Source organism: Ornithorhynchus anatinus, chromosome 5 (assembly GCF_004115215.2).
Source record: "Ornithorhynchus anatinus isolate Pmale09 chromosome 5, mOrnAna1.pri.v4, whole genome shotgun sequence".
NCBI lineage: Eukaryota > Metazoa > Chordata > Mammalia > Monotremata > Ornithorhynchidae > Ornithorhynchus > Ornithorhynchus anatinus.
The window spans coordinates 77,213,870-77,240,455 of NC_041732.1; the positions used below are offsets into that span (position 1 = coordinate 77,213,870).

The following is a 26,586-nucleotide window of genomic DNA, read 5'->3' on the forward strand; positions in this document are numbered from 1 at the left end:
AGCCAGAAGAGAGCACTGACATGAGAAGCAGCATGACTCAGTGGAAAGAGCCCGGGCTTGGGAGTCAGAGGTCATGGGTTCAAATTCCAGCTCTGTCACTTGTCAGCTGTGTGACTTTGGGGAAAGTCACTTAACTTCTCTGTGCCTCAGTTCCCTCATCTGTGAAATGGGGATGAAGACTGTGAACCCAATGTGGGACTACCTGATCAACTTGTATCCTTCCCAGCGCTTAGAACGGTGCCCGGCACATAGTAAGCTCTTAACAAATACCATAATAATAATAATGACACGGGAGCCAAGAAACCTGAATTGTCATCCCAGCTTTGCTACTGACTTCCTCTATGGCCTAGAACAAGTTAAGGGCTAACTATGTTCCAACCACTGTTCTAAGCGCTGACCACTGTTCTAAGTGCTGGTACAATTCAGCAATAAGGAAAGACAATCCCTTCCCACAATGGGCTTAGAGTCTAGAAGGGGAAGACAGACATCAAAACAAGTAAACGGGCATCAATAGCATTAATTGATCCGGACCTTTAACTCTCTCCTTAGGCCCCCTGTTCCTCCCCCTCCCCCATCTCTCACCCCTAATGATCTGGCCACCTATTTCCTCACAAAAATCAACACGATCAGGTCTGAGCTCCCCAAAGTCACCCCTCCGCCTCTCCCCTCCCCCCCAACGACCCCCTCCCCTACTTTCCCATCCTTCCCCGCAGTATCCTCAGAGGAGATCTCCTCCCTCCTCGCAAGTGCCACCCCCTCCACCTGCGCCTCGGACCCCATTCCCTCTCACCTTCTTAAAACCATCGCCCCTGCCCTCCTCCCTTCCTTAACTTCTATTTTTAACCACTCAATCTCCAAGGGCTCCTTCCCCTCTGCCTTCAAACATGCCCACGTCTCCCCCATCCTAAAAAAACCCGCTCTTGACCCCACTTCCCCCTCCAGTTATCGTCCTATCTCCCTACTACCCTTCCTTTCCAAAATCTTAGAACGAGTCGTCTACAATCGATGCCTAGAATTCCTTAACTCCCATTCTCTCCTAGACCCCCTCCGATCTGGCTTCCGTCCCCTCCACTCTACTGAGACTGCTCTCTCTAAGGTCACCCGTGACCTCCTTCTTGCCAAATCCAATGGCTCCTACTCCATTCTGATCCTCCTTGACCTCTCTGCTGCCTTTGACACTGTCGACCGTCCCCTCCTCCTCCATACCTTATCTCACCTTGGCTTCACGGACTCTGTCCTCTCCCGGTTCTCCTCCTACCTCTCTGGCCGATCATTCTCGGTCTCCTACGCGGGAGCCTCCTCCCCCTCCCATCCTTTAACTGTTGGAGTTCCTCAAAGGTCAGTTCTTGGCCCTCTTCTGTTCTCCATTTACACTCACTCCCTCGGTGAACTCATCCGCTCTCACGGCTTCGACTACCATCTCTACGCAGATGACACGCAGATCTACATCTCCGCCCCTGTCCTCTCCCCCTCCCTTCAGGCTCGCATCTCCTCCTGCCTCCGGGACGTCTCCACCTGGATGTCGGCCCGCCACCTAAAACTCAACATGAGCGAGACTGAGCTCCTCATCTTCCCTTCCAAGCCCGGTCCGCTCCCAGACTTCTCCGTCACCGTGGATGGCACGACCATCCTTCCCGTCCCGCAGGCCCGCAATCTCGGTGTCATCCTTGACTCGTCCCTCTCGTTCACCCCACACATCCTATCCGTTACCGAGACCTGCCGGTTTCACCTCTACAATATCGCCAAGATCCGCCCTTTCCTCTCCACCCAAACGGCTACCTTACTATTACGGGCTCTCGTTATATCCCGGCTAGACTACTGTGTCAGCCTTCTCTCTGACCTCCCTTTCTCCTCTCTCGCCCCGCTCCGGTCTATTCTTCACTCCGCTGCCCGGCTCATCTTCCCGCAGAAACGATCTGGGCGTGTCACTCCCCTTCTTAAACAACTCCAGTGGTTGCCTATCGACCTCCGCTCCAAACAAAAACTCCTCACTCTAGGCTTCGAGGCTCTCCATCACCTTGCCCCTTCCTACCTCTCCTCCCTTCTCTCTTTCTACCGCCCACCCCCCACGCTCCGCTCCTCCGCCGCCCACCTCCTCGCCGTCCCTCGGTCTCGCCTATCCCACCGTCGACCCCTGGGTCACGTCCTCCCGCGGTCCTGGAACGCCCTCCCTCCTCACCTCCGCCAAACTGATTCTCTTTCCCTCTTCAAAACCTTACTTAAAAATCACCTCCTCCAAGAGGCCTTCCCAGACTGAGCTCCTCTTCCCCCTCTACTCCCTCTGCCATCCCCCCTTTACCTCTCCGCAGCTAAAGCCCCATTTTCCCCTTTTCCCTCTGCTCCTCCACCTCTCCCTTCCCATCCCCACAGCACTGTACTCTTCCGCTCAACTGTATATATTTTCGTTACCCTATTTATTTTGTTAATGAATTGTACATCGCCTCGATTCTATTTAGTTGCCATTGTTTTTACGAGATGTTCTTCCCCTTGACGCTGTTTAGTGCCATCGTTCTTGTCTGTCCGTCTCCCCCGATTAGACTGTAAGCCCGTCAAACGGCAGGGACTGTCTCTATCTGTTGCCGACTTGTTCATCCCAAGCGCTTAGTACAGTGCTCTGCACATAGTAAGCGCTCAATAAATACTATTGAATGAATGAATGAATGAATTAATATAAATAAATAGAATTATAGATATATACACATCAAAACAAGTAACCAGGCATTAATGTAAATAAATAGAATTATAGATATATACATATATACACAAGTGCAGTGGGGTAGGAGGGTAGAGCATAGGGAGCGAGTTGGGGCAATGGGGGTGGGGGAGGAGCTGAGGAAAAGGGGTCTCTATCCGTCTAGCTGCTGGTCTGCCTCTTCACGTTTTCCCTAGACTTTGGCTCCTAGCATCGAGTGTCTTCTCCAGAGAATTAGTCCTCCCGATTTTGTGTCCAAAATATGCTAATATAAATCGAGTTAATCTAATCTAGACGAGCTAGTCCAGCTAATCTAAATCTAAATCTTCCTCTGCCCAATCCAGGCTATTTATTCCTTTTCTCAGGCTTTTTCACCCCCATGAAATAACAATATAGCAATTCAGCCATCTCCTTAGGACTACTCGGAATACTGGACTCCTCCCTCCCCCGTGCCCCAGGAACAATTCAACTAGAGTCCCAGGGCTCCCCTAAATCATTGGTCTTTTTGCACTGAAAGGCCCAAGGACAATTCAATCATCTCCTCTGTGTATCACTGGATTATGTTGTTACTGCTGATTTATATTAAAGGGTAATTGATCTTATTTACCTCGCCGACCTCACCGTGACCCTTCAATCCCCCTGTTCCTTTCTGTCCATCCCAGTCCTCACCTCCCCCACACCCTCTGCCACTCATCTCCTCATTCATCCATTCAATCGTATTTATCGAGGGCTTACTGTGTGCAGAGCACTGTACTAAACCCTTGAGAAAGTACACTACAGCGATAAAAAGTGGCAATCCCTACCCACATTGAGCTCACAGTCTAGAGGGAGGGATCTATACAATACAATACAAATTAACAGACATCAATCTAAATAAATAAAATTTTAGATATATGCATAAGCGCTTCCCTCCCTTTCCTGGAATCCCTCTGTCCCAGCACCACCCCTTGTCTTCCTCCCCCTGCCCAGGCCCCTGTCAATTTACTCCCATACAAACCCTCCCCCCACCACTCGCCGTCCCCCCGACACTCTTCCCCCTCCACATGGGCCAAGTGTGGCCTGTGGAACCCCCAGCTCCATCTTGGGGACGCTCCTCTTCATCCTTGACCTTTTCCTGTTTCAGTCAGTCTTCCTCCTCGCGGTCTCTGAAACCTGGCTCCCCCCAGATGACATGGTCTCTTCTGCTGCTCTCTCCAGCAGAGGCTTCTTCTCCCACTCCCCCAGACTCACTGGGAAAGGAGGAGGAGTTAGTTTCCTTCTCGTGCCCCTGTGCCGCTTTCGCACCATCCCGCCTGCCCCTTCCCTTTCTTTCCCCTCCTTTGCAGCCGATATCATCCTCATCTATCGCCCCCTCCAGATTCTAGTAGCTGTCACCTGCCACCCCCCAGGTCCCGCCTCCAACTTCTTTATCCATTTTAATTCCTTTCTCACATTCCTTCCCTCTTTCTCCATGCCCACTCTGATCCTTGGGAACTTCAGTATCCACATAGATGTTCCTATGACCCCTCTGCCACCCGCCTTCTATCATTCCTCAAAACTGCCGACCTCCTGCTCCACCCCACCTCTCCCACTCACCAACTTGGACATTCACTTGATCTCATCCTCTCTAACCGCTACACAATCTCTACCCTCACCGACTCTGGAATCCCTCTGACTACAACCTTCTCATTTGCCTTCTCTCCCGTACTCTTCCTCCCCATAAATCTGTGCTATTCCCCCACAGAGACCTCCAATCTCTTGACCCCATCCAACTCTCTCAACTCATCACGCCTCACTTAGCCTCCATATCCTATCTACCCACTCTTGATGACCAAAAAGATGTTCTCAACACCACCCACTCTACTGAACTCTAACTCACTCGCTCCCCTATCCCTTGGTCGCTCTCATATCACTAACCCGAAGCCCTGGATCACCTGCACAGTCCACTTCCTTCACTGTTGCTCCCGAGCCGCAGAGCGCTGCTGGTGAAAATCTAAATATCAGGCCTACTTCCTCCACTTCAAATTTATCCTTGCGTGATTTAACTCTGCCCTCTCCTCTGCCTGCAAAACGAATTCTCTTCCTTTATTGACACCCATGCCCATCACCCTCGCCAGTTGTTCCCGACATTTAACTCCCTCCTCAGGCCCCTTTTCCCCCTGCCTCCCCCATCCCTTGGCCCCAGTAATTGGCCATCTACTTTATTAAGAAAATTAATACCATTAGGTGTGAAGTCCCTAAAATCACCTCGCCACTCCTCAGTCCCTCCCCATCCCGGCCCCCTCTTCACCTTTCCCATCTTTCCCAGCAGTATCTCCAGAGAAGATCTCCTGCCTTCGCTCAAATGCCACCCCCTCCACATGCGCACTGGACCCCATTTCTTCGTACCTTATAAAAACTCTCACCCCCTCCCTTCTTTCCTCCCACTGGCTTATTCCCTACCGCCTTCACACATGCCCATGTCTTCCCCATCCTAAAAAAACCCTCCCTTGACCCCACAGCTAGGTCCAGTTATCACCCCATCTTCCTCCTACCATTTATCTCCAAACTCCTTGAGCTAGTCATCTACACCCACTGCCTCAAATTCCTCTCCTCCAATTATCTCCTGGAATCCCTGCATTCACTCCAATGAAATCACCCTTTTAAAGGTGACCTCCTTCTTGCCAAATCCAACGGCTCCTACTCCATCCTAATCCTCCTCGACCTCTCAGCTGCCTTCAACGCTGTGGACTACCCCCTTCTCCTGGAAATGTTACCCAACCTTGGCTTCACTGACTCTGTCCTCTCCTGGTTCTCCTCTGATCTCTCTGGCCATTCATTCTCAGTCTCCTTCCCGGGCTCCTCGTCTGCCTCCCACCCCCTAACTGTGGGGGTCCTTCGAGGTTCAGCTCTCGGTCCCCTTTTATTCTCCATCTACATCCTTTCCCTTGGAGAAATCTTGGCTTCAACTACCACCTCTATGCAGTTGACACCCAAATCTACATTTCCAGCCCTGATCTCCCTCACTCTCTGCAGTCTCCCATTTCTTCCTGCCTTCAGGTTATACTGTCTTGGATGTCCTGCCATCACCTCCAACTTAACATGTCTAAAACAGAAGTCTTTATTTCCCCCCCAAACCCTCTCCTTCCCCTGACTTTCCCATCACTATAGAAGGCACCACCATCCTTCATGTCTTACAAACCTGTAACCTTGATGTCATCCTTGACTCCTCTCTCTCATTCAACCCACGTATTCAATCCATTACTAAATCCTGTTGGTTCGACCCTCACAACATTGCTAAAATCCACCCTTTCCTCTCCAACCAAACTACTATCACTTTAATACAATCAATCATCCTATCCTGCCTAGATAACCGCATCAGCCTCCTTGCTGACCTCCCAGCCTCCTGCTTCTCCCCACTCCAGTCCATACTTCACTCCACTGCCCAGATCATCTTTCTACAGAAACGTTCAGGACATGTCAACCCCCTCCTCAAAAATCTCCAATGATTGCCGATCCACCTCCGTATCAAACAAAAGCTCCTCACCATTGGCTTTAAAGCGGTCCATCACCTTGCTCCCTCCTACCTCACCTCCCTTCTGTCCTTCTACAACCCAGCCCGCACACTCCACTCCTCTGGTGCCGCTAACCTTCTTACTGTGCCTCCATCTCATCTGTCTTGCCGCTGATCACTGGCCCATCTCCTGCCTCTGGCCTGGAATGCCCTCCCTCCTCAAATCCACCAATTACTCTCCCCTACTTCAAAGCCTTACTGAAGACACATCTCCTCCAAGAAGCCTTCCCATACTAAGCCCCACTTTTCCTCATCTCCCAGTCCCTTCTGCGTCACCCCAGATTGCTCCCTTCATTCCGCCCCACCCCCAGCCCCCAAACACAAGTATATATCTGTAATTTTATTAATTTTATTGATGTCTGTTTATTTGTATTGATGTTTGTCTACCCCCCTCTAGACTTTGAGCTCTTTGTGGGCAGGGATTATCACTCTTTATTGTTGTATTGTACTTTCCCAGGCACTTAATACAGTGCTCTGCACATAGTAAGTGCTTAATAAATACAATTGAATAAATGAATGAATGTGCCAAGCACTGTTCTAAGCACTAGGGTAGATACAAGTTAGTCAAGTTGGACTCAGTCTCTGTCCCACATGGGGTTCACAGTCTTCATCCTCATTTTACAGATGAGGTAACTGCGGCCCAGAGAAGTTGAATGACTTGCCCAAGATCACACAGCTGACATATAGTAGAGCTGAGATTAGAATCCAGATCCTTTTGATTTACTGAGTGTTTATGCAGAGCACTGTATTAAGCTTTGGGGAGAGTACGATGCATTAGAGTTGATAGATAATAATAATAACGATGATGGTATTTGTTAAGCACTTACGATGTGCAAAGCACTGTTCTAAGCGCTGGGGGGGATACAAGGTGATCAGGTTGTCCCATGTGGGGCTCACAGTCTTAATCCCCATTTGACAGATGAGGTAACTGAGGCACAGAGAAGTGAAGTGACTTGCCCAAAGTCACACAGCTGACAAGTGGCGGAGCAGGGATTAGAACCCATGACCTCTGACTCCCAAGCCCGTGCTCTTTCCACTGAGCCACACTGCTTCTCATTATACATTCTCTGCCCACAAGGAGCTTACAGTCTATAGTCCAGACCTAGATGCAGCTAGACCCATTGATCAACAAAGAGCAGACAAAAATAGGATGAACATGTAGGTCGTATTAGATGTATTTGATCGTATTAGATGTCTGGGTGTCCAAAAAAGGAATTTAACACCCCGGATTTGTCCTATCCTTAGCCTTGGGATCAGCAGGAGCTGGTTCAGACCCCTGAAAAGAGACCCTTTAAATCAGTTCTATTCTGACTGGGCCCTGAGACAAACCTCAAGGGATTGGGGTGAACTACGTTAGACGGGAAATGGCAACCTACCACTCACCACTTCTCTCTACCTACACCATCCCACTAGGCAGCCATACCTTGATCTTGCCTATCTCACCGCCAACCCCTCACCCACATCCTCCCTCTAGCCTGGATCTCTCTCCCCCCTCATATCTGACAGACGCCCACCCTCCCCTTCTTCAAAGCCTTACTTAAATCACATCTCCTCCAAGAGGCCTTCCCCGACTAAGTCCTCACTTTCTCTTCTCCCACTGCCTTCTGCATCACCCTGATTTGCTCCCTTTATTCACCCCCCACCCCCAATTAAAAACCCACAACACTTATGTTCATACCCAAAATGTATTTATTTGTATAATGCCTGTCTCCGCTCTAGATTGTAAGCTCCCTGTGGGCAGAGAACATCTCTACCAGCTCCATTATATTGTATTCCCCCAAGAGGTTAGTATAGTGCTCTGAGAATAGCTCAAGCCCATTGTGGGCAGGAATGTGCCTGTTTGTTGTTATATTGTACTATTCCAAATGCTTAGTACAGTGCTTTGTACACAGTAAGCAGTAAATAAATACGAATGAATGCGTGAGTGAATAAATTTCATTGATTGATATTTAGAGAGCTCTGGGAGCTGCCTGGGATTCTGAAAGGCTTTTCATACCCGCTATACTAACAAGGACTGTTTCAAGTGACTTCTTCCTCTATCAGTGTCTCTGTAGCAGGAAAAGGGAGAGGTTAGCTATAATAATAATAATGGTATTGGTTAAGCACTTACTATGTTCCAGGCACTGTTCTAAGGGCTGAGGTGGATACGAGCAAATCAGATTGGACACAGTCCCTGTCCCACATGGGGCTCACTGTCTCAATCCCCATTTTACAAAAGAGGAACCTTAGGCCCAGAGAAGTGAAATGACTTAACCAACATCACACAGCAGACAAGTGGTGGATCCAGGATTAGAACCCATGACCTTCTGACTCCCAGGCCTGTGCTCTATCCACTACATCATGCTCCTCCTCCCTAGGCCCCTCTGTCTTCTTTAAGAAAACCCGTTAGAAGACGATGTCTCCCAGGCCCCATTCAGGGACTGATCATTTCCCTCTGTCTTTGATCTTTTGGAAAGAGCCAGAGAGACTCTGGGGCCAGTAAACTTGCAGGGGTGGGCGGTCCTCGCTCTCAACAGCGGAGTAGGGGGCTTTCTGGAGCTCTCAAGTAGCCTCCGTGTGGTGCCCTGGAAACCGGGCTCCCAGGTGAGACTGAGGATGGAGCGGGGACGAGGGAAACACAGGCAGAAATAGCTGGGGCGGAGGCAGTTCAATCAGTTTAATTTCCCGCAGCTGGTCCCGCTCTCCTGCTTCTGCTCCCTGCCAAAACCATGGCAGAGACAAACACTAATCGGCGTGAGCAGAGACAATCTGTACAGATCTGCAGAAGTGAGGGTAGCGAGAGCATACGTCAGTGACTAATGGAAAAATAAGCAGATATCGACTTCTTTGGAAGTGAGAAACAAGGTATGTTGGCCGACTCAGTGAACAGAAGAGAGGGAAGGCTCAAGTCAGTATTTCCAGGGGAGGAGGGGAATAAATAATGGTACTGTTCTAAGGGCTGGGGTGGATACAAGCAATTCGGATTGGACACAGTTCCCTGTCCCACATGGGGCTCACGATCTCAATCCCCATTTTGCAGAGGAGGAAACTGAGGCTCAGAGAAGTGAAGTGACTTGCCCAACATCACACAGCAGACAAATGTGCAAGACTAAAGCGTAGTCTGGCTGGGGATGGTTCTGAATGTGGTCACTTGGCATGTCCAGACGTCTTTCACTCTATGGGTTGATGGTGTTATCGAACACCTAATCGATCAATTAATTATATTTGCTGAGTGCTTACTGTGTGCAGAGCACTGTACTGAGCGCTTGGGAGAGTACAATATAACAGAGTTGGTCGATGCTTTCTCTAACCACAGTCAGCTTAGAGTCTGGAGGGGGATACAGGCACTATTGTAAACTAATAAGTTATAGATAGGCACATAAATGCTACGGAGCCGAGAAAGGGGTAATTAAAAGGTGCAAATCCAAGTGGAAGGCGGACCCAGAAGGGAGTGGAAGAAGATCTCTAGGAGGAGATGTGGTTTTACTAAGGCTTCCGGCAGGGACATTGCGAAACCAGTAACTGCCATCGTTGTCCATAAGGAGATGCAACTCTAACTGGGTAGACACGGCATGAAATTATTTGAAAATACAGTAATAAGAATAAATGAAGAATGAGGAAAAACAAAAATGCACGAATGCTAAAGGTGGCCTTTAGGTCGGTACGACTTGAGATGTTGGGAGCTAATCAGGGAAGGCTTTTCGGGCGAAGTGGGATTTTAGGAAGATTTTGGCAAGAGAAGAGATGTAGTCTGTTGAATTACTGGAGGAGGGCAGAGTTCCAGGTCAGGGAACGGCGAGAGTAAGGAGTGAGGGTGGGAGAGTTGAGAGCGATGGACGGTTAAACGATGAGTTTGGAAGAACAAAGAAAAAGCCTGAGAGTGGTGGGGGAAGAGAGCTGAGATCTAAGATGGGAAGAATTGATGGAGAGCCATGAAGCAGATTGAGAGGAATTTTTCCTTTATACAGAGGCAAATGGGAAGCCATTAGAGCATTTCCAGGTGAGAGGAGGTGTGTGCTGGTGACCCTGAAAGATGATCTGTGCATCAGCATGTAATATAGGTAGGAGGAGGGAGAGGCTGGAGGCAGGGAGGCCAGCGAGGAGACTGATGCAGTAGTCACATGGTGGTATGACAAGAGCTTGGATTAGGGTGGTAGCAATAGGGTGGGGAAGAATGAAAAGTAGATGATGTCGCGTGTGTCTGTGGCTTTGGCCGCAGGCTGACTGGGGTTTGGCCGTTAATTCAGTGTTGGGACCATCTTCCAATGAGGACGAGAGCCTTGGGCTCCCAGGATCCTACGCTCTGGCTCCAAGCAAGAGCACTGCACTGGATAGAGAAGCAGTGTGGCTCAGTGGAAAGAGCACGGGCTTGGGAGTCAGAGGTCATGGGTTCGGCCGCTTGTCAGTTGTGTGACTTTGGGCAAGTCACTTCACTTCTCTGGGCCTCAGTCACCTCATCTGTAAAATGAGGATCGAGACTGTGAGCCCCATGTGGGACAACCTGATCACCCTGTATCCTCTCCAGCGCTTAGAACGGTGCTTTGCACATAGTAAGTGCTTAACGAATGCCATCATTATTTCGACAACTGAGTCCAGTTCCCATCTCTGCTGGAACGTCATCTCAGGCGGTCCATTGTCTTTCTCTCCCTGTGATTTGATTTTCTCATGTGTAAAATAGAGGTGATGCTCCCTACCTCCCCCACTGCCCCCCAAACCACGTCCCCAGCTCACAGATGGCGTAGGGGTGGATAAGATCTTTCCCATCATGGGGTTTGGTGCTCTGGGAAGCAGCGTGGCCTAGCGGAAAGAACGCAGTCCTGGGAGCCCGAGGACCTGGGTTCTAATCCCGACTCCACCACCTGCCTGCTGTGTGACCTGGGACAAGTCACTTCTCTGTGCCTCAGTTTCCTCAACTGCAAAATGGGGGATTCAATACCTATTCTCCTTCCTACTTTGACTGTGAGCCCCAGGGGGACTGTGTCCAAACTGATTCATTTGTATTTACCCCAGTGCTTAGAAGAGGACTTGCATTTGCATCCTTTATTCACCCACCCTCAGCCCTACGGCACTTATGCACTTATCCATAATTATGTTAGACACGTAGTAAGTGTTTACCCAATATACTTATTAGTATTAATAATGATAATGATAATGATATCTGGTTCCTTTGCTTTGACAGTCCCTGCTTGTAACTAGAGCAGTGAGGGAAAACTCCCAAACTCTTCCAAAAGTGTGACTAATGGGTTGGCCGAAGTGATTTGACAGCTGCCTCAGACAGTCTGGAGAGATGTTCTAAAAAGAACTCTCATCACTCAACTGTTCTGCCTCTCTGGAAACCCAGCTCCCTTTGGGAAAGCTGCCCAGTGGAAACCCCCTCCTCTTATTGCCACTGTTCAGCTAATGACTGGGAAACTGGGGTTTGGGGCTGTAATGAGGGGACATTAGTGGGGTGGGAAAAAGGATGGAGGTAATGGGGTTCTTTCAAAGATTGGAAAACTTTACCAAGGGAGAGCCAGCGGGAAGATTAACTGTCTGTGTGGCACAGTGTACGGTGACGGAGAGAAGGCAGGAAAGTCCCACTGGAGTGTCCGTAGCATGCCCTCTCGGTTCAACTTTCACATCATTGCTAAAACCTGCTCTTTCCCCTCCATCTAAACTGCTTCCCTGTTGATCTAGAAACTTGTCTTATCCCACCTTGACTACTGCATCGGCCTTCTTCCTAACCTTACTGCCTTCTGTTTGTCCCCACTTCTGTCCATACTTCACTTTGCTGCCTAGATCGTTTTTCTGCAAAATCATTCAGTCCACGTATCCCTACTCGGGAACCTCCGGGAGTTCATTCAATCGTATTTATTGAGCGTTTACTATGTGCAGAGCACTGTACTGAGCACTTGGAATGTACAATTCGGCAACAGATAGAGACAATCCCTGCCCAGTGACGGGCTCGCAGTCTAAACGGGTTGCCCGTCCACCTCACAACGAACAGAAACTCCTTCAAATCGCCTTGCCCAAAAAGCCTTCCCTGATTGGCTCCCAACACCTCAAAGTCATACCAACCCAACAACCACCTTCAAAGCATTTTAGTCTTTAAACTATTCAGTCACCTTGCCCCCTCCTACCTTACCTCTCTTATTTCTTACTACAGCCCAACCCACACAGTTCACTCCTCTAAGGGCCACCCTCTCGTCGTCATTTTCTCTCATCTGTCTCACCGCTAACCCCTCACCCTTCCTGCCTCTCTTCTGGAACTCCCTCCCTCTTATCTGAGTCACAGTCACTTTCCCCACTAAAAGCACATCTCCTCCAAGTAGCCTTCCCCGACTAAGCCCTCATTTCTTCTTCTCCCACTTCCTTCTGCATCACCCTTGCACTGGATTTGCACCCTTTATCCCCCCCACCCGCAACCCTCCAGCACTTATACACAGATCCGTGATTTATTTATATTAACGTCTGTCTCCCCCTCTAGACTGTAAGCTCCCCGTGGGCAAGGAATGTGAATACCGCCTGTCTTATCGTACCTGTTTTAGCACAGTGTTCTGCACACCGTAAGTACCGAATACGATTGATCGATGTCCTCTGGGAACCCGCACCTCGGTTCTCTAATGACTTTTTCCCTTCCCCTCCCAGGATGCCCTGCTTGTCATTCTGAAGAGCCTCATGCCGGCTTGTCTGTTCAACGTCATCGGGTTCGGCTCCACTTTTAAGACTCTCTTCCCTTCGAGCCAGACCTACAGTGAGGTGAGGGACAGATTGTACTAGCTCCCGAGGCCAGGCTTCAGATGACCGTGGCGGGACTGAGACTGACCTGACCGGTCAGGAGGAGATACCGGGGTGGACCGGACCTAGGATCTGAAGTCCCCTGTAGGTAGGGGGATGGGGATGGGACAGAGGAGGTGGGGAGCTACAGACTGGCGGCTCCATTCACTAGCTACTAGTCCAGCTCCTTCCATTTCCTACCCGGCGAGCTCCTCTGGGTCCTTGCTGGCAACAGGGATTACTTGAAGCAGATGAAAAGTTCCTTAGGGAAGGGACACCCAGAGAGTTGTCTCTGAGATCAAGGAGAGAACATGGGAGGAGTGGGATTCGTCTCCGCAGTGTAAGCTCAGGGATAAAATCCGTTCAAACCTATTTACTGAGCGCTTACTGCGTGCAGAGAACTGTACTAGAGAAGCGGCATGGCTCAGTGGAAAGAGCACGGGCTTTGGAGTCAGAGGTCATGGGTTCGAATCGCCGCTCGGCCACTTGTCAGCTGTGTGACTTTGGGCAAGTCACTTAACTTCTCGGTGCCTCAGTTACCTCATCTGTAAAATGGGGATTAAGACCGTGAGCCCCACGTGGGACGACCTGATTCCCCCGTGTCTACCCCAGCGCTTAGAACGGTGCTCGGCACATAGTAAGTGCTTAACAAATACCAACATTATTATTATTATTACTAAGTGCTTGAAAAGTACAATTCGGCAACAGATAGAGACCATCCCTACCCAACAACGGACTCGCAGTCTAGAAGGGGGAGACAGGGACAACAAAACAAAACAAGTAGACAGGCACCAATAGCATCAAAATGGATAAATAAAATTATTGATATATACACATCATTAATAAAATAACTAAATGGGAAAGCCTCCACTAGGCACCTTTGGGACGTGCCGTTCCTGGGGTCAAACTGGCTGGTCAGCCTGATCCCATGGGATTGACTGGGGAGACCCTCAGCGTCTTCTGTTTCTTCCCCGCTCGGCTGTTGGCGTGCTCCACGCTCCCTGGGAGGGGGCGGGAGATGGTGACTTGGTATCCGAGAGTCCGGTCTCAGAGATCTCTGCGTCTTAAGGCCGAGTCTCCGCAGGGTCTGTCTGTCCCCCTCCCCCCGCAGGAGAGCCTGGCCACCGCCTGCAAGAACATCAAGCGTCTGCGGGCTGACATGGGGGGCACCAACATCCTGTCCCCGCTCAAGTGGATCGTCCGCCAACCCATCCACCGGGGTCACCCGCGCCTGCTCTTCCTGCTCACCGACGGGGCGGTCAGCAACACCGGGAAGGTCCTAGAACTGGTGCGGAACCATTCCTTTTCCACCAGGTGGGGACCCCCAGTAAAACTCCGTCCGTTCGTTCGTTCGTTCATTCGGCGTGGCTTAACGGAAGGAGCCCAAGCTTGGGAGTCAGAGGCCGTGGGTTCTAATCCCGGTTCCGTCACTTGTCTGCCGTGTGACCTTGGGCAAGGGCAGGTTCTAGAGAAGCAGCACGGCCCAGCGGCCAGAACATGGGCTTGGGAGTCGGAGGACGTAGGTTCAAATCCCGGCTCCGCCACTTGTCTGCCGTGTGACTTTGGGCAAGTCACTTAACTTCTCGGTGCCTCAGTTACCTCATCAGTAAAATGGCGATTAAGACTGCGAGTCCCATGCGGGACAACCTGATTACCTTTTATCTACCCTAGCGCTTATAACAGTGCTCGGCACATAGTAAGCGCTTAATAAATACCATGATTATTATTATTATTACCTCATCTGTAAAATGGGGATTAAGACTTGAGCTCTACGTGGGAAAACCTCATTACCTTGTATCTACCCTAAGGGCTTAGAACAGTCCTTGACAGATAGTAAGCACTTAACAAATACCATAATTATTCAGTATTATTATCACTCATTCATTGTAGTGTTTATTGAGCACTTACCGTGTACAAAGCACTGCACTAAGCTCTTGGGAGAGTATAATAGAACAACAAACCGACACATCCCCTGCCCACAAGGAGCTGACATGTCCGGGCCGGGGCTGAGGAAGGAGTGGCTCAGAGTCCAAATCGACCGTGGCCTTCGTCTGACCGTCCCCACTGCAGAAATGAAGGTGGATTTGGGGAGTGTTGGGGTAGGAGGATATGGAGGGAAGCACTTGGGTTGTGAGCTCCATGGGGGCAAGGACTGTATCCAGCTTCAGTTACATGAAGCTACTCACTGGATAGCGAGTACGGTCCAGTACAGTGCTGGACTCATAGTAAGCACTTAACAAGTACCATAAAAAAAACCCAACACTGGTAAGAGAAGGCCAGCGATTTTTGAGGTTCTGTAGGGGTCCCTTGGATGCTTAGATTTCCCTGTTCTCCCCTTGGTGTCCAGAAAGGAGTTGGCTAATGACCTCTTGATCATCACCCCCATGCCTTCCCTGCCAAGAGTTTCCTGCCTGCCAGATTTTCACTTAAAATCCTAGAGGCCATCTGGTCTGGGCTCAGGTTTCAAGCCAGGTGAGTGACTCGACCATCCAAAGCGGGGTTCATTCCAACCTCTCCAGGGGAGACAGAGCTCCCCCCCGACAGCTTTCTCTCCCTCGCCCCCACCCCCTCCCCAGCCTCCGGACGAAGGAGCTGGAGAATGGCAGAAGGCCCGGGCGAGGGCAGAGGGCTGGCTGTTCCTCGGGGCCCTAGGTTAAAGCTGGGAAACTAGAAGAAACTGACTCCGGGATGACTTTTCAGAGTCGGGGGTCTTCGCCGTCCTCCTCCTGAGCAAGAGGGGTGTGCCCAGGAAACACCAACCGTTCTCCGTCCTTCCCCAGGTGCTACAGCTTTGGGATCGGGCCGAATGCCTGTCGGAGGCTGGTCCAGGGGCTGGCGGCTGTGTCCAAAGGAAGCGCCGAGTTCCTGGCGGAGGGAGAGCGACTTCAGCCAAAGGTAAGCCAGGGTGGGCCGCTCCCCCCAGTCAGCCCAAGGATGGGCAGGGAACCAGTCTACCAACTCTGTTATATTGTACCCTCCCAAGCGTTCAGCTCAGTGTTCCACACAACAGTAAGCCTCAACAGAAACCAAAAATCATATTTACTGAGTGCTTACTCTGTGCCAGCCACTGTACTAAGCACCGTCTCCCCCACTAGCCCGTAAACTCGTTACGTGCTAGGAACGTGTCTGCTAATTCTGTTGTACTAAACTCCCCCAGGGCTTAGTACAGTGCTCTGCACATAGTAAGCACTCAATAAATACGATGGATCGACTGACTGGGGCAGACACAAGCTAATCAGGTTGGACACAGTCCATGTACCACGTGGGGCTCACAGTCTTCATTCCCATTTTCCAGATGAGGTAACCGAGGCACAGAGAAGTGAAATGACTTGCTCAAGGTTGCACAGCAGAGAGGTGGCAGAGCTGGGATTAGAACCCGGGTCCTTTTGACTCGTACTCTATCCACTAGAACCCGCTGCTTTTTAATTCACTGATTGATGGTGATGATGGTATTTGTTAAGCACTTACTTCGCGCCAGGCACTGTACTAAACGCTGGGTGGACACAAGCAAATCAAGGTGGACACAGTCCCTGTCCCCTGTGGGGCTCACAGGCTCAACCCGCCATTTTCCGGATGAGGTAACTGAAGCACAGAGAAGTGAAGTGACTTGCCCAAGGTCACATAGCAGACAAGTGGCAGAGCCACGATTTGAACGCACCACCTTCTGACTCCCAGACTCGTGCTCTTTCCACTACCCCATGCTGATTTGTAGTGACTGCTGTTCTAGTAGGGTTTGGGTGACTTTGGGCAAGTCACTTAACTTCCCGGTGCCTCAGTTGCCTCATTTGTAAAATGGATTAAGACTGAGAGTCTCACGTGGGACAACCTGATTGCCTTGTACCTACCCCAGCGCTTAGAACAGCGCTCGGCACATAGTAAGCGCTTAACAAATACCAACGTTATTATTATCATCATCTCTTCTGGGTAAGCTGACTGATGCCTCTTGTAGTAGTCTCTGGAAGAAATTGCTCTCCCACATTCTGCCTTTACCCCACGTCAGATGGCTCTACCTAGCCCCCATCACAAGGGCAGATCTTTGGTGCACTTGACATCCCTCCTCTCCAATCTCAAAAATCCACTTCCTATAGGGGGAAACCGAGACTCAGAGCAGGAAAGGGGTTGGGCCTAGATCTCAGGGGGAACGAGAAAGAAAGTTACAAGTATGAACCCAGAATTTCCGATTCCCTGCCGGAGAGATCGTCGACGCACCTCCTGGGCCTTGGTGGCAGTAAGTGAGGGAAGCAGGGTGGCCTAGCGGAAAGAGCATGGGCTTGGGAGTCAGAGGACGTGGGTTCTAATCCCAGCTCCGCCACTCGTCCGCTGTGTGACCTTGGACAAGTCACTTAACTTCTCTTTGCTTCAGTTACCTCATCTGTAAAATGGGGATTAAGACTGTGAGCCCCACGTGGGACAACTTGATTACCTTGTATGTACCCCAGCGCTTACAACAGTGCTTGACACATAGTAAGCGCTAAACAAATACCATCATCATTATTATTATTAATAGATTTGGTTGATTCGATTGACTGATCCACAATCTCAGCAGAGATCTCTCCTGGAACTCTTCCTCTTGGGATCAAGGGCTAGCGTTCTTCCCAGACTCGTCCCCGTCAGACACTAAAGGTGGGGAATGAGAGGTCAGTGGTGCCCGGCTCCTGGGAAACCAGCCTCAGTTGGCCCCACGTTCTAAAATACCCAGATCCCTTTGCAAACCCACATGGCATCTTGATAACAGCTGGGACTTGGATCCTCCCATTCCCTCTTCCTCTCCCTGCCTGGATTTTAAACACAGCTGGGTTCGCCGTGCCCCGTGTTCCACTGCTAACGAGGGGGAAGCCACGATCAGAGCAGAGCGGGACCCTCTCCCGACTCCTCCCCGCCTCCTGCTCCCCCCTCCGACGCCCCACATCGTACCACACATACTCTCGCTCGTCCCAGCTCGGCCTCGTGGGACCTCGGCGGGGAGATAAAAGCTGATGTCCGTCTTTCAGCGGTTGTTCCTGACGGAAGCCTCTCTCGGTCCCCCGGACGGATGACTCTTTGAGATCAGGGTCCCAGACCCCGGGTCGTCTTATGACATTGTTATGTTATGCCTCGTACAGCCGAATGCCTCCGGCCACGGGGGACGGGGCTGAATAATCCTGAAAATATGTCTGAGTCGGCAGTAGGAGCCGCTAACGTGAATGCTGAAAAAGAGAAGAAGACGTTCCGCTTGGAAGTCCGTCGGGCTTTCAGACCTGAAAATAACCCGCGGAAGAAAGGGGGAACTGCAAAATCATGTAGAAATGTTTACTCCCCAAAGCGAGTGGGTGTTTGCATCCGGTGTTTGTGTGGTCTACATTGTGTTTATGTCATCCTTAGTGGCGTGTGCCGCCGTCTGACCGTGCTGTGTGTATCCGTTGCCGATTCTGCGTGGGTGTGGAGAAGCCTGGGTGCCTCTCTGAATGAATGTATACCGCGCCGCAAAATCCACTTGGTGTGTCTCCCTGATGGACCGTGGGTCCGGATGATGACTCGATCCAGTGGGGAGAATGGGCGGTCACGATCCAAGAGGTCTGGGTCCGGGGTGGGAAGACGTGGCAGGTTACAAGGCTTCCACTGTTCCTTCGATCCTAAAGGCATTAGGAGGCTACGAGCCTAGAGCCAGCGTGGCCTAGTGGATAGAGCACGGATCTGGGAGTCAGAAGGTCACGGGTTCAGATCCCTACTCCACCACTTGCCTACTGTGTGATCTTGGGCAAGTCACTTCATTTCTCTGGACCTCTGTTCCCTCATTTGTAAAATGGGGATGAAGACTGTGAGCCTTATGTGGGCTCAGATATTGTGTCCAACCCAATTATCTTGTATCCATCCCGGTGCTTAGAACAGTGCCTGGAACATAGGCAAGCACTTAACAAATACCATGATAATAATAATGATAATAATAGAGCCACCTGAGTCCTGGGACTGAGTTTTGCTGTCAAGGTCCCTCTGGCCCCCGGGGGCCACCTGGACCATCAACCCGATGGCTCGCCCAGGTTCCGCTCCTCAGCCTGACAGCCCCGGGGCCTGAGCTTAGGGAATTGCTGGGCTTTTCCACTGCAGATCTTCATCTGATGGACAGAGGTCATCACCCTGCTGACCCTCCAGCTACCTCCCCTGCTTACTCCCCTGCTCTCTTTCTTCCCTCCTCACCCTCCTGCTCCTAGTGGAAAGAGCCTGGGCTTCGGAGTCAGAGGTCATGAGTTCGACTCCCGGCTCTGCCACCTGTCAGCTGTGTGACTGTGGGCAAGTCACCTAACTTCTCTGTGCCTCAGTGACCTCATCTGTAAAATGGGGGTTAACTGTGAGCCTCACGTGGGACAACCTGATGACCCTGTATCTACCCCAGCGCTTAGAACAGTGCCCTGCACATAGTAAGCGCTTAACAAATACCAACATTATTATTATTATTATTATTACCCCTGCTCATTTCTCTGCTCTCTTCCTGCTCATTCCCCTCTGACTCTCCAGCTCCCACTCCCGCTCTCTTCCTTCGCTGCTCTTTTTCTTCCTTGCTCACTCCCCTGCTCAGCCTCCAGCTCCCACCCCTGCTCATTCCCCTGCTGACCTTCCAGCTCCTACCCCTGTTTATGCCCCTGCCCTCTTTCTTCTCGGCTGACCCTCCAACGTCCTCCTTTCCTCACTCACCTGCTCTTTCTTTCCTGCTTTCTCCCCTGATGACCCTCAAGCCCCCAGCCCTGCTCATTCCCCTCCTCTCTTTCTTCCCAGCTCGCTCCCTCCCCTGCTGACCCCTGCGGGCCGGGTGCCATGGAGGCCAGCGGATGAGTCCTCAAAACCTCCTCGGTCGGTGCTTCTTCTGTCTGCTTCTGAGGAGCCGCTGGGGAGACCCCGATCCCCGGGCCCTGGGCAGTGCCCGTCTCCCTGGATCGGGAGCAGCCGTGGGATGGGGCAGCCCAGTTGCAGGGCAGGAACCAAGCTACCGTCAATTTCTCTGGGCCTCGGTTACCGCATCCGAAAAATGGGGATTAAAACTGTGAGTCTTAGGTGGGACAGGGATTGTGTCCGATTACATTGTGTCTGCCCCGCATTTGGTACGGTGACTGACGTACGGCACTTAACAAATACCATTATCATTACTATTATTATTATTTTGCGGGGAGACCCACGGAAATGACGTTCCAGACCCACCAGAAGCAGAAATCATTTGACGAGCATTTCCTGGAAGAAATCGCAGTCCTCATGACTCATTCCCACCCTCGCTTTCCCCGACCGTTTATTCGGATTTGCCAAGTGGGGAAACGGGGACACGGCAAATGGGGACCTCTGGCGCTAGCCACTCTCATCATCCCTGATCTCCTGGCTGTGGGGGGAGAAGTGTTTTGTGATGTAGTTACCATTCCCTTCTCCCTTCAGCACCCTCTCCCCTCCACCGTCCACCAGCCGATGATTTTGGCAGGAAGAGTCAAGGGTGGGGGGGGGGGGGCCTAACAAGGGCAGGTCTCCCACAGGAAGGCAGTTTTATCACAGAGGCATTATTGCTATTGTTCTTGTCTGTCTCCCCCGATTAGACCGTAAGCCCGTCACAGGGCAGGGACTGTCTCTATCTGTTACCCATTTGTTCATTCCAAGCGCTTAGTACAGTGCTCTGCACATAGTAAGCGCTCAACTGGGAGTCAGGGGAGCAGGGTTCTAATCCCGGCTCTGCCACTTGTCTGCTGTGGGACCTCAGGCAAATCACTTAACTTCTCTCTTCTTCAGTTACCTCATCTGTAAAATGGGGATTAGGACTGGGAGGCTTATGTGATGAAGGGACTGGCTCCAACCAGTTTATCTTGTTTCTATCCCGGCGCTTAGAATTTGCCCCAGGTCCCACGGCGGACAAGTGGTGGAGCTGGGATTAGAACCTAGGTTCCTCTGATACCATTCCCGTGCTCTATCCACTCAGCAACACTGCCTGCATTTTGGCAGCCGAAGAGAAAATTCCTAGTGGTGCCAGGAGGGCCGGCCAATCCGTCAATCAATCTATCATATTTATTCATTTATGCATTCAATGGTATTTATTGAGCGCTCACTATGGGCAGAGCACCGTACTAAGCGCTTGGAATGAACAAGTCGGCAACAGATAGAGACGGTCCCTGCCGTCCGACGGGCTTACGGTCTGATCGGGGGAGACGGGCAGACGAGAACGACGGCGATGAATAGAGTCGAGGGGAAGAACGTCTCGTAAAAACGATGGCGACTAAATAGAATCGAGGCGATGTACATCTCATTAACAAAATGAATAGGGTGATGGAAATATATACAGTCGAGCGGACGAGTACGGTGCCGAGGGGACGGGAAGGGAGAGGGGGAGGAGCGGAGGGAGATGGGGGGAAAAGAGGGTTAAGCTGCGGAGAGGTGAAGGGGGGGCGGAAGAGGGAGTAGAGGGAGAAGAGGAGCTCAGTCTGGGAAGGCCTCTCGGAGGAGGTGAGTTTTAAGTAGGGTTTTGAAGAGGGGAAGAGAATCGGTCTGGCGGAGGTGAGGAGGGAGGGCGTTCCGGGACCGCGGGAGGACGCGGCCCGGGGGTCGACGGCGGGACGGGCGAGACCGAGGGACGGCGAGGAGGTGGGCGGCGGAGGAGCGGAGCGTGTGGGGTGGGCGGTAGAAAGAGAGAAGGGTATTTATTGAGTAGTTACTCTGGGTAGAGCACCGTACTAAGCGTTTGGGAGAGTACAATACAACAGAGTTGGTAGACATGTTCCCTGCCCACAAGGAGCTTACGGTCTAGAGGGACCTCAATGTGGTATCGTGGCATAAAAATAAATCCAGTGTATTAATCAAGCGTAAGTTCTTCGGCCTTCAGCTTAGCTACGATCGGGGAATCTATTTTTGGTCACCTGTAGTACGTCACGTGTATGTTTTCTCCCTACGCCCGTGCCTTCCATGCGTACATTTTCTCTGCACATATATTTGCTTGCACATATGCGCACCTGGACCGTGACCTCGTGCGTTGTTCCCTTCTCCCGTCCCAGATGATCAAGTCTCTGAAGAAGGCCATGGCTCCTGTACTGAGCGACGTCACCGTGGAGTGGGTCTTTCCCGAAAACACGGAGGTCCTGATTTCTCCCGTCAGTGCCAGATACCTCTTCCCCGGAGACCGGCTGGTGGGATACAGTATCGTGTGCGACACTTCCCTGTACTTCTCCAACCCCAGATCTGTGAGTAGCCTGGATCCCGCTGATATCTAAGCCACCGTAACCGTGGGCTCGGCATTACCAGAGAAGCAGCGCGGCTTAGTGGAAAGAGCACGGGCTTGGGAGTCCGAGGTCGTGGGTTCTACTCCTGGCTCCGCCACTTGCCACTTTGGGCAAGTCACTTAACTTCTCTGTGCCTCAGTTACCTGGTCTGTAAAATGGAGATTAAGACTGTGAGCCCCGCGTGGGACAACCTGATTACCTTTAACCACCCCAGTGGTTGGCACATAGTAAGCACTTAACCAATACCATCATTTTTATTACTAGCACACACTGTTTTTTGAGCTGAAAGTCCCTCCCTTCAGCTTCTGGCTTCTAGGGAGGGGTGGGGTGGTCTGGAGGGCATACGGGAGAGAGAGAGGTTTTCATCTCAAGTGAGGCGGCTTGTTGGGGGGTTGTGGGATGGATCGACGCTGGGTAGAAGTAATATCCACTATGCCCTTCCCGCTGCTACAGAACCGGAGGGAAGCCGGAAGGGAGGATCCAGGATAATGAGAATTCTTGCAGCACTGGCGGCTGTAAGGGGTCTCAAGAGGTCATCTAGTCCAGCCCCCTGCCTTTAAGTCAATCCCTTTTAAATTTTCCCAGGTGATGAGGCTTGCCCTACTTCTTTTCGAAGGCAACAAGCCCTTTGAGAAGGGGATTGTTATTATTAAAACAATAATAGTAATATTTATGGTACTTGTAAGAGCTTACTATGTGCCAAGCATTGCTCTAAGCGCTGGGGTAGATACGGGTTGATCAGACTGGACACGGTCCCTGTCCCTCCCGCGGTTCCACTCATCCCCATTTAACAGATGAGGTAACTGAGGTACAGAGAAGTGAGGAGACTTGTCCAAGGTCCCACGGCAGACGTGTGGCAGAGCCAGGATTAGAACTCAGGTTCCTCCTGACTCCCGGCCCGTGCCCTTCCCGCTGAGCCTGGTGCTTCCACCTACCACCTTAGAGAAGCAGCGTGGCTCAGTGGAAAGAGCCCGGGCTTGGGAGTCAGAGGTCATGGGTTCGAATCCCGGCTCTGCCACTTGTCAGCTGTGTGACTGTGGGCAAGTCACTTCACTTCTCTGTGCCTCAGTTCCCTCATCTGTAAAATGGGGATTAACCGTGAGCCTCTCGTGGGACAACCTGATTACCCTGTATCTACCCCAGCGCTTAGAACAGTGCTCTGCACACAGTAAGCGCTTAACAAATGCCGACATTATTATTATTACCAGGACAGCCTCCTTCACTGATGAGTTGGTCTTCCTTTAGCCTAACCTGACTCCGGGGCACGTTTCTCTCTCGCCCCACTTGTTGCAGGATAAGAGGCGTTGCTACAGCATGATGCACTCCCAGGAGTCGGGCAGTTCTGTGTTCTTCCACTCCCAGGAGGAGGGAGCCGGGCTGGACGGCGGAAGTGTTTCCAAGGAGTCCGATGGGCCGCTCCATTCCGAGAGGACTCCGGACCTCCCAGCCTTCGGCGGAGATCTGGGGAGAGACTCGGACCCCGACACCGGTCAGTCCTAGCAGGGACTCCTCTTCTTCGAGGCCCCCGCTCACCTGAGGCTATTTTTCGACCTTGTCTTGCACCTGAGATGTCAGGAGGGAGCAGAGAGAACAGCAGTGCCCAGCCTCAGTGCTTCCTGGGCCCTCTCACCGCCTGCCTTGTGAGCGGGATACCGAACTCATTCAATCGATCGTAGCTGTTATTAATTTGGTATTTTTAAAGTGCTAACTATGTGCCAAGCACGGTTCTGAGCGCTGGAGTAGATACAAGGTAATCGGGTTGTCCCACGTGGGGCTCACGGTCTTCATCCCCATTTTACAGATGAGATAACTGAGGCACAGAGAAGTTAAGCGGCTTGCCCACGTTCACACAGCGGACAGGTGGCGGAGCGGGATTAGAACCTGCGTCCTCTGACTCCCAAGCCCGGGCTCTTGCCGCTAAGCCATGCTGCTTCACTTGCCGGGTACAAAGCACTGTACTAAGAGCTTGGAAGGGTACAGTCTAACAGTAAACGTGCCTTCCCCGCCCGCAACGAGTTCAGTCTAGCGGGGGAGGCGGACATTAATAGAAGTTAATAAATTCCAGATATCTACGTAAGTGCCGTTGCTCTGGGAGCCGGGGAAGAAGGGAGCAAGTCAGGGTGCCGCAGAAGGGTGTAGGAGGAGAGGAGGGCTTAGTCGGGGAAGGCTTCTTGGAGGAGATGGGCCTTCGATAAGGCTTTTGAAGCGGGGGAGAGCAGTCGTCTGATGTGAGGAGGACTCATGTTTGGCTGAACGAACCAAGACCAGTTCTTGGAACGGCTACTGCTGGGTTAGACCTAAAGCTGAAAGGCCCTCTAGACGGTAAACTCCCTCTAGACTGTAAGCTCATTATGGGCAGGGAATGTGTCCATTAGACACTTAGTACAGTGCTTTGCACACAGCTAGCCCTCAGTAAATATGATTGAATAAACGAATGAATGGACAGGGCCAAGTGGCTCTGGCCCAACTCACTTTCCCTGGGACCTCTGCTCGTTGTGGGCAGGGAGTGGGTCTGTTCTATTGTTCTACTGAACTGTCCCAACCGCTTAGTACAGTGTTTTGCACACCGTCAGCACTCGATAATTACGATGGACGGACTGACCTCTGAAAGATGAGGGAGTCGTGAGCTTCTCGGCCAAAGGGTCAGGCGAGACTGGTCAGGCAGCGCGTCAATCAGTCGTATTTATTGAGCGCTTACTGTGTGCAGGGCTCTGTACTAAGAGCTTGGGAGAGTACAATATCACTAAAAACAGACATATTCCCTGCCCACAGCGAGCTTACAGTGTAGAGGGGGAGGCAGACGTTGATATGAGTAAATGACGGATATGTACAAAAATGCTGTGGGGCTGGGAGAGGGGATGAATAAAGGGAACAAGTCAAGGTGATGCAGCGGGAATGGGTAGAACTTGGTGTTGGCCCAGGCCTTGTCAATATTCCGGCCTCTGCAACAGCAGATTATGAGGGTGAGGGTCAGGTCCGGTTCGGGTCAGGGTCAAGTGGCCACCCCACCAGGAAGCCTGGTGGCCAAGGGACCAGCTCTCACGCACTTCGTCAGTCAGCCGCTATTTATTGAGCGCTTACTGTGTGCAGAGCACTGCACTATGTGCTTGGGGGAGTGTAATAATTCAACAATAAGCAGACACATTCCCTGCCCACAGTGAGTTTACAGTCTGGAGGGGGAGACGGACATTAAAATACATATAGATGACAGCTACGGACCATCGTATGTGCCTCATCCTAGGTCAGGCTGTCCAAGCTGGGTCACCGGGCAAGGTCACAAGTGGTGTGGCTTCAGGGGTGGACGTTTAGTTTCTAAAGAAAGGTCGCAAAAAGAGGGATCCTTTGATAGGTGTCGTATAAAACTTAGACAAAATTTGGTTTGGTGCAGCTAAAAATGGGATTTAAGTAATGATTACAAAGATTTAGGTCCTTGTTTTCATGGGGCCTCTAAAATCCACGATTGGGCCGCAGAATGTTCGTCCCTGTTCTATAGAAAGCTGGTTCGGCTGCAGGTCCCTGATTTTAGCAGCCAGCGATTCGTTCACTCTCTGTCTATCCTCTGACATTCTCTACTTTCTCCTTTTTTAAATGGTATTTGTTAAGCACTTACTATGTTCTAAAAACTAAACACTAAACACTGTACTAAACACTGGAGTAGATAGAAGCTAATCAATTTGGACACAGTCCGTAGCCCACGAGGGGCTCACAGTCTTCATCTCCGTTTCAGATGAGGTAACAAGGCGCAGAGAAGCGATTTGCCGTAGGTCACTAAGCAGACGAGGGGAGGAACCAGGTTTAGAACCCAGGTCCTTCTGACTCCCGGGCCCGTGCTCTATCCACTAGGCCACGCTGCTTCTCCTCTTTCAATTACTTGTCCACGTATTTGCTCCCAGATCTTTCTGTTGCCTCCCATTTCCTGTTCCTCTAACGATTCCTCTACATAGCCTTTCTCTTCTTGTTTTCTCTGTGCTCTTTATTTCTACTTGCCTTTTCTTTTTCTTCCCAGATCTGTCTCTCCCTTGGCATTCCCATGCTCTGGCATATTCCTCCTTTTAGTTCTTTTCCCTTGGGACCCCCTGCATGGACTAGTTGACTGAGCATGGACCCGGGAGTCAGAAGGTCGTAGGTTCTAATCCCAGCTCTGCCACTTGTCTGGTGCGTGACCTTGGGCCAGTCACTTCATCACTTCTCTGGGTCTCAGTTACCTCATCTGTAAAATGGGGATTGAGACTGTGAGCCCCACGTGAGACAGGGACTGCGTCCAACCCAGTCTGCTTGTATAAACCACAGCACTTAGTTCAGCGCCTGTCACACAGCTAAGCGCTTAACAAATACCGTAATTATTATTAACTATTATTTCTCCTCCTCCCACCTCTCCTCTTTCCTGCTCTATTATTTAGCTTCCTTCT

At 51.1% G+C, this 26,586-nt stretch overlaps 1 protein-coding gene across 1 annotated transcript in view; it reads left to right on the forward strand.

The window, feature by feature from the left end:
* The window catches only part of VWA5B1 (von Willebrand factor A domain containing 5B1), an 87,151-nt gene that overhangs the window by 18,769 nt on the left and 41,796 nt on the right, over positions 1–26,586 (forward strand). The window contains exons 8-12 of the mRNA XM_029065748.2: positions 12,831–12,941; positions 14,071–14,273; positions 15,740–15,854; positions 21,953–22,138; positions 23,471–23,666. Of these exons, the coding sequence (XP_028921581.2) occupies positions 12,831–12,941; positions 14,071–14,273; positions 15,740–15,854; positions 21,953–22,138; positions 23,471–23,666 (811 nt within the window). The remainder of the gene's footprint in view (positions 1–12,830; positions 12,942–14,070; positions 14,274–15,739; positions 15,855–21,952; positions 22,139–23,470; positions 23,667–26,586) is intronic.